A 14,762-nucleotide genomic window follows, 5' to 3' on the forward strand; every position below is an offset into this window, starting at 1 on the left:
TGTACATGCTGGGGATGGTGACAAGACAGCCCCACAAGCATGTTACTTTTCAGCCTATACCTGTAAACAGACTGGAAGCTTGGCACAGCAGCAAAAGCATAACATGCCCTTGCTGCTGTGTAGAGAGGGAAACTGAGGCACACTGCCTCATGGCATGGTGGCTAAATGCCAAGACACCTAAACTTTAACAGATATTGCTGTCTGCATACTGTTAGCAGTACTACACCCCAACTTGTGGTCAGGCATCCGGGATCCAGGAACCCCAAAACTGGCTAGAACACTTATGAATGACATCATATGGTTTAAAGGTACTGAAAAGGAGTGCGATCAAAGACAAATGGAGATTTTACATGTACTGCCTCTGTCACGGACAGTGTCCAAGTCTCTGGCAGTAAGTTCAGGAGGAGGGTGTGACGGTGCTCCCATAAGTCTTTATGGAAATATGCTTATGAATGTATATATGACATAACTGGAATATGTTTTATGCAACATATGCCATGTAACATATCTCTGTAAAGGTTATGATCTACTGAATATGTTCCTCCTATTTGTATGTATGTATCATTTTTGTACTTGAAGTTATGAATATTGGCTGTATACTGCTTGATTTCTAAGTAAGCTTTGTAAGGCATTTGGTCAGCTTCTTTAGAAAGAAATTTGCAAAGTTAAGTGTCCAATCAAGAAGCTGCTTCAGGAACAATGGATCTTCGAATGCTTCAATCCATATAAGAAGTCTACTTGAGGACGTTCAAGGTAGCATGTGAACCATGGCTGCTACCTGTAGTTCTGAGTCATGCATGGACATGTGACTTGCCCATGTGACTCCAAAACTCCATCTTGGAGCTGAACTTTGCATAGGAGAGAGGAGGGGGTCTCCACCCACAAGAGAAAGTCTATTTAAGCCCATGGGAGACCCCTCCATTTTGTCTTCAGATGGCTAAAGAGAGAGCCTCTCCACCCCCAAGGATACCTGAAAGTAACTGGAACAAAGGACAGTAACAACAGGGGGTGTGAGTGATTGCTGGACCCCGACTAGAAGGAGACTAGTCTGTAAAAGAAAGCTTACTGGAACTGGTGAGGTTTTATCTTTATTCAGTTTGATTAGACATAGACTTGCATGTTCTATTTTATTTTGCTTGATAATTCACTTTGTTCTGTCTGTTACTACTTGGAACCACTTAAATCCTACTTTCTGTATTTAATAAAATCACTTTTTATTTATTAATTAACCCAGAGTATGTATTAATACCTCTGGGGGGGGGGATGGGGAGGAGGAACAGCTGTGGATATCTCTCTGTCAGTGTTATAGAGGGCAAACAATTTATGAGTTTACCTTGTATAAAAAGCTTTATACAGGGTAAAACTGATTTATTTAGGGTTTGGACCCCATTGGAAGTTGGGCATCTGAGTGTCAAGGACAGGAAAACTTCCTAAGTTGCTTTCAATTAAGCCTACAGTTGTTAGGGGACGTGGTTCAGACCTGAGTCTGGGTTTGCAGCAGGCTAGCGGGTCTGGCTCAAACCAGGCAGGGCAGTGAAGTCCTAAGCTGACAGGGCAGGAAAGCAGGAGCAGAAGTAGTCTTGGCACATCAGTTGGCAACCCCCAGGGGGTTTCTGTGATCCAATTCGTCACAAATATATCAATTATATCATATTTATTATATATAAACACATACACACGAAATGGAAGAAAGGAAAAGTTGATAGTAATGAATATAAATCAGAAGCTAGTAATTGTAGTAAATTGATAGGTAAAAGGACACAAGAGAACTTGTGGCCAGCAGAGTTTGGAATAAGGAAGAGATTTAGCAACAAATAGAACCTAGCAATGATATTGGTTTATTACTGGATGGAAATTGTAGAATTGTTAATAATAATGCAGAAAAGGCAGAAGTGTTCAATAATTTTTTCTGCTCTGTGTTTGGGGGTAAAAACAGATGATGAAAGCATATCATATGATGATGAAATACTTTCAATTTCACCAGTAACTCAGGGGGATGTTAAACAGCAGCTACTAAAGTTAGACGTTTTTAAATCAGCAGGTCCAGATGACTTGCACCCAAGAGTTTTAAAAAAGTAGGCTGAAGAACTCTCTAGATGATTTTTAATAAGTCTTGGATCACTGAGGAAGTTCCAGAAGAAAGCTAATATTGTGCCACTATTTTAGAAGGGTAAACAGGACAATGTGGATAATTACAGGCCTGCCAGTCTGACACTGATCCTGGGCAAAACAATGGAACGGCTGATATGGGTCTCAGTTAATTAAAAAAATTAAACAGTTATATAATTAATACTAGTCTACATGGCTTTATGGGAAACAGATCCTGTCAAACATTTTGATATCTCTTTATTATGAGATTACAGGTTTGCTTGAATAAAGGTAATAGTGTTGATGTAATATACTTCTGTAAGGTCTTTGACATACCACCACACAAAACTTTGATTAAGAAACTAGAATGATACAAAATCAACATGGAACACATTAAATGGATTAAAAATTGCCTAACTCACAGGTCTCAAAGTGTAAATGTAAACTGGGAGTCGTCATTAACTGGGGTCCCACACGGACTTGTTCTTTGCTCTGTACTAGTTAACATGTTTATCAATGACCTGGAAGAAAACACAAAATCACTCCTGATAAAGTTTGCGGATGACACTTAAACTCCCTCAAGGCTGGCGTGAAATCAGACCTATGATCACAGAACCATTACCAGCTCCCTGACATTCACTTGCCCTGTCCACCCCCAATACTGTATCAGTAGAGACTAGCACAGCAGAAAGAAAAGGAGTACTTGTGGCACCTTAGAGACTAACCAATTTATTCGAGCATAAGCTTTCGTGAGCTACAGCTCACTTCATCGGATGCATACTGTGGAAAATACAGAAGATGTTTTTATACACACAAACCATGAAAAAATGGGTGATTATCACTACAAAAGGTTTTCTTTCCCCCCACCCCGCTCTCTTGCTGGTAATAGGTGATGTAAAGTGATCACTCTCCTTACAATGTGTATGATAATCAAGGTGGGCCATTTCCAGCACAAATGGAAGGAGAAGGAAGGAGGGAGGGGGGTAGGAAAAAACAAGGGGAAATAGGTTACCTTGCATAATGACTTAGCCACTCCCGGTCTCTATTCAAGCCTAAGTTAATTGTATCCAATTTGCAAATGAATTCCAATTCAGCAGTCTCTCGCTGGAGTCTGGATTTGAAGTTTTTCTGTTGTAATATCGCAACTTTCATGTCTGTAATCGCGTGACCAGAGAGATTGAAGTGTTCTCCAACTGGTTTATGAATGTTATTATTCTTGACATCTGATTTGTGTCCATTTATTCTTTTACGTAGAGACTGTCCAGTTTGACCAATGTACATGGCAAAGGGGCATTGCTGGCACATGATGGCATATATCACATTGGTGGATGTGCAGGTGAACGAGCCTCTGATAGCGTGGTTGATGTGATTAGGCCCTGTGATGGTGTCCCCTGAATAGATATGTGGGCACAGTTGGCAACGGGCTTTGTTGCAAGGATAGGTTCCTGGGTTAGTGGTTCTGTTGTGTGGTATGTGGTTGCTGGTGAGTATTCGCTTCAGGTTGGGGGGCTGTCTGTAGGCAAGGACTGGCCTGTCTCCCAAGATTTGTGAGAGTGTTGAGTCATCCTTCAGGATAGGTTGTAGATCCTTGATAATGCGTTGGAGGGGTTTTAGTTGGGGGCTGAAGGTGACGGCTAGTGGCGTTCGATTATTTTCTTTCTGGACCGATGGAAAAGAAGCCCTTGAGGAATTCCACCATGATTTCAACAATTTCCATCCCACCATCAACCTCAGCCTGGTCCAGTCCACACAAGAGATCCACTTCCTGGACACTACAGTGCTAATAAACGATGGTGACATAAACACCACCCTATACCGGAAACGTACTGACCGCTATTCCTACCTACATGCCTCCAGCTTTCACCCTGACCACACCACACGATCCATCGTCTACAGCCAAGCTCTGCGATACAACCGCATTTGCTCCAACCCCTCAGACAGAGACACACACCTTCAAGATCTCTATCGAGCATTCTTACAACTACAATACCCACCTGCGGAAGTGAAGAAACAGATTGATAGAGCCAGAAGAGTTCCCAGAAGTCACCTACTACAGGACAGGCCTAACAAACGATTACATGAAAGTTGCGATATTACATCAGAAAAACTTCAAATCCAGACTCCAGCGAGAGACTGCTGAATTGGAATTCATTTGCAAATTGGATACAATTAACTTAGGTTTGAATAGAGACTGGGAGTGGCTAAGTCATTATGCAAGGTAACCTATTTCCCCTTGTTTTTTCCTACCCCCTTCCTCAGATGTTCTTGTTAAACCATTGATTTGTGCTGGAAATGGCCCACCTTGATTATCATACACATTGTAAGGAGAGTGATCACTTTAGATAAGCTATTACCAACAGGAGAGTGGGTTTGTTGGGGGGGTGTGGGGGGGGGAGAAAACCTGGATTTGTGCTGAAAATGGCCCACCTTGATTATCATACACATTGTAAGGAGACTGATCACTTTACATAAGCTATTACCAGCAGGAGGGTGGGGTGAGGGGAGAGAAAACCTTTTGTAGTGATAATCACCCACTTTTTCATGGTTTGTGTGTATAAAAACATCTTCTGTATTTTCTACAGTATGCATCCGATGAAGTGAGCCGTAGCTCACGAAAGCTTATGCTCAAATAAATTGGTTAGTCTCTAAGGTGCCACAAGTACTCCTTTTCTTTTTGCAAATACAGACTAACACGGCTGTTACTCTGAAACCTAGCACAGCAGAGTATCTGAGCCATAAACCTTCTGTGTGTCAATGGGTGCATGATTGCTATTATTTTTTATTTATATCCCAGTAGTGCCCATGATATGCTAAGAAGACAAGCCATATACAAAAGTTGGGAACAAAGATACAGCCAAAACATGTACATTTTATGTGCATTAAATATATTGTTTTGTTTTATAAATAAATATCAGTTGCCTCTGCTCCTCAGACTTGCTCTTATTAGTTACCTAATTTCTACTATATGTCTTGGTAGCTTTTGATAGGGCTCTGACCTTACAGACCAATTGAGTGCGGGCATTCCATGGGAAAAGGGCATCACTGAGGCCAGCACAAAGATGATGGTGGGAGAAGCAGACAAATGGGGTGAAGAGGTCAAGAGGACAGCAGTCCACTCCTTCCCACCTACTTAAATACAGCACTCAGAGATTTTACTGCTGTAGTCCAACCCACCTCTGCCAGCCTTGTGCATGAATACCGTTCTAAGAATATTCTTAGGCTGGTGTCTCTGTGCTAGCTGTATAACACGATGCAGCCACTCCACCCACAGGCAAGCCGCTACTTTTTCAGAACATTAGTTCCTTGAGCTTTAATGCATCTCACTCATTTTAAAAAACAGGATAGCATGCAAAATATTTTTTTTTCAAATCTAAGATACTGGAGTTTACTGTTGTATTTAACTGATAGCACTACTCTTCACTTTCTTCACAGTTCATTGTTTTCTTATCTTCATTTTGTGTTACCTGTCATATTTACCGACAACATGACAACAGATACACTAATCCTCTGTAGCATCAGGACCCTTATTGATTAGATGGGAGATTACTGTAAAATGATAAGCCTGATTACAGTGTAATGCAAACAAGAGGCAGTGTATTATATAACTGTCACTCATTTCTGTGTCTTTGCTTTCCATCTGAAATATTGTTGAATGTATCTCATCTGCAAATAGGATCATTATTCAGATAAATTACTGGAATGCGTTGTACATACCAGATTTAAGTCCAACCGTTGTATACAATAATTGGGTGCTCTACAACTAGTTTCAGTAGGAGCAGGATTGTAATCAGTGGACCCAATTCAGAGACATATAAATTACGTAATGTTAAATAGGTGCAAGTGTATGAATAAGGGAGTCTAGCGAGTGGGTTTATGTGTGATACCTCATGAAGTGGCAGGAAAGTGTACGTTTCTCTAAAGCTAAACTCACTTATTGGATTTATTGAATTTATTGAACTCACTGATTGGACTTATTGAATTTGGCCCACGCAATCCAGTGAAATAACTAGCTTTCAATCTCCTGGGTATGTGTGGTTGTTTTTTGTGTTTTTTTAATTTTTTGGTTCGTTTGTTTGGGTCTTTTTGGTCAATTTATATTTTAATTTAACCTTAATTCAGCCCCCTTGTACATATGCATTGTAATACAGTCTGAAATTACATGATTGCATACTGTCTTTCCACAGGATCCCTGCCTCATTCAGTGCAGAGAATAGATGATGCTCATTTAAAGAGCAGCTATTCAGTGTTTTGCTTTATCCCCATTGTTCAGTGTGTGGCCCTAGGCTTATTTTCCGCACAATGTTCAAACCGTGTTCTGAAGAGAGAATTATTAATTTCCTCCTGGGCTTTGCTATGTCGTTCATTGCTGTGGTACCTGAGTGCATCAAACATTAATGAATTTATCTTCATAACACCCAGAGGAGGTATGGGGATGATGTTATCACCATTTTACATGTGGGGAACTGAGCACATAGAGATTAAGCTCAAAAGTATCCTCTAATATTGGATGCCCAATTTGAAATGCCTATGACCTGACTTTTCGGAGTATTTGTAGCATTTTTATAAAGCACTATATATGTTCAAAGCACAGCTCCATTGACTTCAGTTGCAGCTATGAGTACTCAGTTCTTCTGCACATCAGACCCTAGGCTATCTCATCAGTCCCCAAAAACTGATGTGCACATAATTAGTGTCCAGTAAAAATTTTGGGTTAAATGACTTGCCCAGAATCACACAGGAACTCTCTGGCAGAGGCAGGGACAGAATCCATTTCTCCAAGGCAGCATTCAACTGCCTTAACTTAGAGAACCATCCTTTATCTTCCTGTAGTCCTCACCGTCATTCTGTATGCACCATCCATCATCTGCAACAAACGAGGCAGTGGTCCTACAGGCAACAGCCTCCATCACAACACAACCCTGATTCATCCCCAGAGTAGGTCCAATCTGTGCAATGAGTGAGACAAATTCCATAATAAAAATGGTATATAGTCATGTAATTAGATGGTATCATAATACATACTCCAAGGAGCCTGAATTAAGGTTACACAGTCAACCTTAACTGTGGTACTTCCTAACTTTTGAGTGCTTGACTGAATCTTAATGTTTCTAGTATTTTTAATGTGATTTCTTAAGATTTTTAAAAAGCAAACTGAAAATACAGGAATTCCATCATAGCATCCGATTGACCCCCACATGAGTCATCATCAGAGTTGATACCTTTAGCCCCACTGCACAGGCTTTTGCCACTTGAACTAATGGAGTAACTGGAATGGTGAGACTTGGGAATCTTGAGTTCTATTCCAGGCTTTGTAGGATATTGTGCTCTAGTGGGCATAGACTCTTCTGCCCATCCCCCCACCCCAAGTGTGATTCCTTCTGCCTCATCCCCTCCAACCTGACCTTGTGTCATCCTGTCTTTTCCCCATGCCTGGGGAAGTGATAGAATCATAGAATATCAGGGTTGGAAGGGACCTCAGGAGGTCATCTAGTCCAACCCCCTGCTCAAAGCAGAACCGATCCCCAGTTAAATCATCCCAGCCAGGGCTTTGTCAAGCCTGACCTTAAAAACTTCTAAGGAAGGAGATTCCACCACCTCCCTAGGTAACGCATTCCAGTGTTTCACCACCCTCCTAGTGAAAAAGTTTTTCCTACTATCCAACCTAAATCTCCCCCACTGCAACTTGAGACCACTACTCCTTGTTCTGTCATCTGCTACCACTGAGAACAGTCTAGAGCCATCCTCTTTGGAACCCCCTTTCAGGTAGTGAAAGCAGCTATTAAATCCCCCCTCATTCTTCTCTTCTGTAGACTAAACATCCCCAGTTCCTTCAGCCTCTCCTCATAAGTCATGTGTTCCAGTCCCCTAATCATTTTTGTTGCCCTCTGCTGGACTCTTTCCAATTTTTCCACATCCTTCTTGTAGTGTGGGGCCCAAAACTGGACACAGTATTCCAGATGAGGCCTCACCAATGTCGAATAGAGGGGAACAATCACGTCCCTCGATCTGCTGGCAATGCCCCTACTTATACATCCCAAAATGCCATTGGCCTTCTTGGCAACAAGGGCACACTGTTGACTCATATCCAGCTTCTCGTCCACTGTAACCCCTAGGTCCTTTTATGCAGAACTGCTGCCGAGCCATTCAGTCCCTAGTCTGTAGCGGTGCATGGGATTCTTCCGTCCTAAGTGCAGGACTCTGCACTTGTCCTTGTTGAACCTCATCAGATTTCTTTTGGCCCAATCCTCCAATTTGTCTAGGTCCCTCTGTATCCTATCCCTACCCTCCAGCGTATCTACCTCTCCTCCCAGTTTAGTGTCATCTGCAAATTTGCTGACGGTGCAATCCACACCATCCTCCAGATCATTAATGAAGATATTGAACAAAACCGGCCCCAGGACTGACCGTTGGGGCACTCCACTTGATACCGGCTGCCAACTAGACATGGAGCCATTGATCACTACCCGTTGAGCCCGACAATCTAGCCAGCTTTCTGTCCACCTTATAGTCTCACCCTTCTGGACTCCCAGTTCCAGTCTCCTCACCCACCTCAGTTCCTTGTCCCCAGTCTCCTTGCCTAGCCAGTCCCAGTTCTCCTCTTCCTGGCTCCTCCTCCAATCTATCTTTCTCCTCCACCCTAGCCTCCTGGCAGTCACCCCTTGCCCACATTCCTCATCCTCACTGGCTCCCAGTCCGAATCTCCCTCTCTAGGCTCCTCATCTAATCTCAGTATTGCCCCTGTCCAAAGCTCCTTGTCCCAGTCTTTTTGCCCAGCTACTCCCAGTTCTCCCCCTCTACCCCAGCTTCTCATCTGATCTAGCTCCCCTCCCCCCTCAGTCCCATTTTCCTTGCCCAGACTGTCCTTGTCTCCGCTCTGGCTCCTCATACAATCTCAGTCTCCCCACTAACTATTGGCTCCCAGTCCCCCCACTTCCATCCCCTGTTTCTTTCCCTGGCTCCCATTACCAATCGCCTTGCCCAGCCAGTCCCAATCTTCCCGCACCCCAACTCCCAATCCCAGGTTCTGTCCTTCCTCTCCACGAGGCTCCTTGTCCCAGCCAATTCTTGTCCCCTCTGAAGTTCTCCTTCATGCTGCCTGGGCCCAGCAGGGTGTTATTGAGGTCACAGGAGAGACCGTCTCCCTGCTCTCAGTTCAGATGCCTGGACCTAGACTTGGCACTTCCCCCTGCCAAATGTCAAGTATCTGCTCCAAAGCACTGGGTGCAAGAACATCTGAAAGACAAGATCACCAGAATTTTTTAACATGGGCCGAACACCATTCTTCCTAGCAAGAGACACAACTGAACTATTTTGCCTGAACGTTTCCAAAAAATCCACCCTGAGGCAGACACCCAGCATGGACAATTTCAGCTCAAACAGTTGAACTCTGACAAAGTTATAATCAACTGAAAACACGTCTTATAATGGAGAGTGTCAGGCAACCTTAATAATAGGTGATGCGATCAGCCCTGCTTATAATGTATATATACATATAGGGACCACTTAAAGTGATGTGTATAAAGACCCAAGGAAAGGTTTGTTGTTGTTTTGTTTTTTTTAATTAAAAGTAGTTCTGTTTTCACAGGCAGGGTGGGAAAAGAGCTGTGTAGTGGGTAAAAATCACATAGGGGGATGTTCCTTGGAGCCTGAAATCACTTAGATATTTGATAAATTTCTCTCTCTTTTCCCCTTAGACTTTGTGGATTTGAACCATTCTATGATGAAAGGGGAGACCAGTACATGTTTAAAAGAATTTTGAATTGTGAATATGACTTTGTGTCCCCCTGGTGGGATGATGTGTCTCTAAATGCCAAGGATTTGGTAAGTACAACAAGAACACAAAGTGTAGCATTTTCTCCGATGCATATGTGACATCGCTCCCCAAAGGCAAACAGTATTTGTGTGGAGTTTTTTCACATATATCTTCATCTCACTTTGATTCCTGCCTATCTTGTTTGCCTGCAAATCAAGACTAATTTGTTAAAATGAAATAATCACCATAGATTCCAGTGGCCTGAACTTCAGAGATGCTGAGCACCTCTTGCCCCTGCTGACATCAGTTAAAGCTGTGGCTTTTAAGTACTCTTGTAAATTAGGCTGTAGAAATTCAGAGATTATTGCAGCACATGTATTTTTTTAAAAAAAGTCTATTAAATTACAGTAAAAAGTCCCCACACTACATCATACATCACTTATTCAAGATCAGGTTAATATTCAAAGAACCTGGCAAAAGATTCTAGTGTCTGACTTTTTTTGTAGGTATCATTTCTTTGAGTCGGGTTTTTTTTTCTTTCAATTTCTTTCTTTCTTCATGGAGTTTCAACCTCAAAAGGGCCATAAAAACTAGACCCCCCCCCCCATAGTTTGTATGGTTTCATGTTTGAACGTTTTTCCTTATAAAGATTAAATAACAAAGGCCCCAGCTGTTGCTGACTATAAGATTCTGTCCATTTCTGAGCTTTTTGTGATCAGTTTTTAGTAGATGAGTGTGAGTCAGTCATTGCCCTTAAGTATGATCCATTAGTAGTGCTCCAGCCTTAGCATTTTATCTGCACTATAGCCTTTGATTACTGGGTAAAGTAAATTGGATCCAAAAGATACTGATCTACAAAGATGAACATGTCCAACTTCTATTTTTACCCAATGATACGTACACAATTTAGTTATTTCATTAAAATTACAACAACAAATGTTCAGTTCCATATCACTTGTACAAACTGTGCCATAAAACGCTACATTAATTAATGTTTGTAAAGTGCTTCAGGATGCTTCAGCTGAAAGGCATGGTAGAGGTTTGAAGTATTTATTGTTGTTGTATTAGATTTAGAATATTTCTGAGATGGAGAAAATGCCATTTACATCTCTGTCAGCTAAACAATATCCCGCCGTAGAGCTAAGTGGATGGTCTTTGTGTGCATACAGCATTTATGCAAGTTGGTCCAGCGTAGTTGCTCTAATGGAGCTCATATTTTCAATTCTGAATGGTTGGAAGTAAAACCTGAACCAGAGATTGAGGCAGTTTGTGGCTTTGAAGCCATGACCCATGCTGTAGGGAGGGATGAGCAGCTGCGTTTCAGTTGGAGCCACAAAGAGGCATTCTGACTGATTGATCCAGAATTGCTGCTTGGACTCAAAGGGTGCACCCACGACAGTGACCCTCTCACGTGCTCTCAGGAGGGGCAGTGTGTTTCCCTCAGAGTACTTGTGGGGGAATTCCACCAGGGTGGAGATAAACAGAATCCCCCTTCCCCCCCTTAAGTCATGGAGCAGTAGCAGAGCTACTCCACAGCCACAGTGCACACTGCTCGTGAAGGGTGTTCAGCCAGGAGATCTGTGTATTTTTAGATCCACTGGCTACAGTCCTCCTCCTCTGTCCACACTTTTTTAAAAACACTTTCTACTTTCTTTTATTATTACAATGCCCCTCTGCCCTGCTGTGGATGGACACCTGTGGAACACAGCTTCACCGCATACACCTGTTTGCTCAGCTCCCCACACCTTCCACATGCCAAGGCTGCATCTGTAGTAGCATTTTTCAGGAAATTTCCCACCATTGCACTAACATAGGTGCAGCTCCACCAGTTGGAGCAATGGTGGAAACACTAGTACAGCTAAATCTATGTCATCTAACTCTGCTCACAGCAGGCCTAGAAGACGCAGTGATGAAAATACCTGAGCCTTGCCTACAGCAGTTGCTATTACCTATTTCCTGCTAATGTGGATAAAGCTCTAATAAGCAGAATTGTACAGATTCTGCTGCTTACCTATGCCTCCACAGGATGACTGGAATTGCCATCTCTGATAGAATCTGACCCTGTATTAATTTCTGTTCAGTTCCTTTAAACATTTTAAATGCTGTTTACTTTTTTGACCAGCCACTGTGCATTGAGCAGATGCTTTCATTGAGCTGTGAACAATGATGCATAGCCCATATTCCTAGTACAACTTGCGCATTTGTAAAGTACATTCTATAGGGTGTAAAGAAAGAGTACACAGAGCTTCAAAAAAAAAAAACCCATGCCCTATTTTGCACACTTCCAGTGGGTATTTGCATGCACAAATGTACTTGAGGTCATGTGCCTAACTTTGAAAAGATGGCTTTTTATGTGGAATATTAGTTTGGTTTATATTTTAAAAAACTTACCAGTCACCTTTAAATCTTAAATTTCAAAAGTTTTAAAAACCCACATTTGATAGCAAGTGAAGTGTTACTGAAATAAGGCCCTGATTCTGCTGCGGTAGAGGTCTTTATACTGTAGGTAAGAGAGTGATTCAGGAAATACACAATATTTTGAGGTATATGTGATTTAAGCCTATTAAATGCAATTTTAAAATTAAAAAGTGTTATGTTGAAAGATATTAATGGCTGCCAACAGGTGAGTCTTGGATCCAAGGACAATCACAGAGCTAGTGAAAGTCAATGGGTGTGCCAAGCACTTTTTCCAGACTCAGTAGAAAGAGCAATGGATTTGGTGCTCCTGAAAGTCAAGGACTCATGGTAGTGAAAGACTATATGACACCATTCACAGAACACACCTCAGTTATCACTTCACCTTCACCACTAGCCATGGTATTCCATTCACAGTTTTGAACCCAAATTTGCAAAATGCCTCTTTCAACCACTGTAGTCTAATCCCCACAGCTGTTCACTATAAATAACATTAAAACTTGTTAGGTGTACTGATATTCTTTCTAATGTAGCCTTGCAGTCAGTTGTAGTCCTGACCTAAGTTATCAAATAAGTATATTTACCCATTCAAATGCAATGTTTCTTATGGCCATACTTTACAATCAATTTGCATATTGTACTTACAGTACATGCGGGATTATTTTTTTCATTGGTAAACTGCTTTCAGCTACTTGAGCTACAATAAAAGCAAATCAAGAAAATTGGTACATGGAGGTTCAAAAATCAAAGTGAATGTGTTTTATTTTGCTTTTGTCTCTTTCTCTCTTTTATACTTAAGTCCATTTACCATTAACCATTTAACATATTGCAACTTGGGCATTATATTCTCCTTGGCAGCTTAGACAAATGCATTCACCGACTGTAGCTGTAATGAAAATGCACTAGTTCACACAGCATAGTGTTCAACACCAATAAATGTTTTTAAAGTTTTTTTTGCAGTAGCACATTTGTGTCTTTGAGGAATACACTTAGTATTATCTCCATGTTTAAGATAAGTAGTAACAACCTGTGTTCCAGGGTTGAGTCTGCTAGTTCTAGAATCCATTTGTTGTACAGCAACAAAAATGATAGTCTATTTCCTAGAGAGCCTTTCATTGAGCAGCTTCACAAAACCAAGAACAAACCCCATAATGTAGGTCTTACTACATATCATTGGGGAAGAAAGCTGACTTTTTCTTTTCTTGATGACATAGGTTAAAAAGTTGATTGTGTTTGATGCTAAGAAGCGCCTCACGACCTTTCAAGCTTTGCAGCACCCCTGGGTCACAGGAAAGGCAGCCAATTTTGCACATATGGACAATGCACAAAAGAAACTTCAAGAATTCAATGCGCGGCGTAAACTAAAGGTAAGTCTCTGCACTGAACTTTAAAAGCACACGGCAGCATTGACTATTTAAGAAGCCTGACAAAACTTTCAGGAAAATTTTTTACTTCAGTAAAAAAAAGTCTATTCCTCTGTCTTTTTCTATAATAACTGATGAAGATGAAAAAGCTAAAGATAATCCCTTCACTTTGTGCAGCTGGACAAGTGGAAATGTGCAGAGCTGACTGTAAGCACTGTAGAAACGAAACTGCTTAGAATAGAAATGTTTGCAGTGTTGCTGTAGCTGTGTTGGTTCCAGGATATTAGAGAGAGAAGGTGTGGGAGGTAATATCTTTCATTTTGTTTTGTTGGTGAAAGAGATCATCTTTTGAGCTTACACAGAAGCTCAAAAGCTTCTCTCTCTCACAAACAGAAGTTGGTCCAGTAAAAGATATTAGCTCACCCACGTGGTCTCTACAATAGGAATGGCTTTTAAAAATCTTTTTTAAAGACTTTTTTATGTTTAGTACTGCATGCTCCATCTCTAGAGTGCTGATTGGCAGGGGCCCAAATCAGAGCAGGTGACTCACTGGTTTCCTCATGGAGTCCTACATCTACAAACCTGGAAGATGCTTAATCTGTTTGGTTAAAATTTTACTTTATTAATGTTTTATATTTTTGGCTTTATGATTCCCTTGAAACACACATGCCATTCCCACAGGTATCCATGGGAATGTGAGACATACATTGAGAGCATTTTACTTTATGACCCAGAGGGGCAAGTTTTCAAAATTAAATGTCTGTGTTGTGCATACCAAATATGCACATTCATGCCCAAATATGCAGTTCCCTGTTGTTACAGGTAACTTCACAAGTATTGGGGTAATTATATACCCTCCACACCTGAACCATTATACCAGCTGTGCAGATGCGACTTCGATGGGAATTGGATCAGGCCAATAAACACCCATTTGCCCCTTTGTTGGGATACTTGCATACAAGACTTAGGCACTAGTGGGAAGAATTTCAAAAGCACAGCTGGCAGTTAGGCACCTAACTGACTTGAGTTTGCAATTCTCCCCCTCGTTCTACTAACGTTGGTCTTTAGTGTCTATAGTGTTCGTTTTGGAAGAGATTTCACAGAGTATTTGTGCATAATATTTATGAATAACAGCTATTGTG

At 41.5% G+C, this 14,762-nt stretch overlaps 1 protein-coding gene across 1 annotated transcript in view; it reads left to right on the plus strand.

Annotated features, from left to right (window-relative positions):
• The window catches only part of CAMK4 (calcium/calmodulin dependent protein kinase IV), a 294,805-nt gene that overhangs the window by 274,889 nt on the left and 5,154 nt on the right, over positions 1-14,762 (plus strand). The window contains exons 9-10 of the mRNA XM_074952952.1: positions 9,783-9,909; positions 13,471-13,623. Of these exons, the coding sequence (XP_074809053.1) occupies positions 9,783-9,909; positions 13,471-13,623 (280 nt within the window). The remainder of the gene's footprint in view (positions 1-9,782; positions 9,910-13,470; positions 13,624-14,762) is intronic.

Source organism: Natator depressus, chromosome 5 (genome assembly GCF_965152275.1).
Source record: "Natator depressus isolate rNatDep1 chromosome 5, rNatDep2.hap1, whole genome shotgun sequence".
Taxonomy (NCBI): domain Eukaryota; kingdom Metazoa; phylum Chordata; order Testudines; family Cheloniidae; genus Natator; species Natator depressus.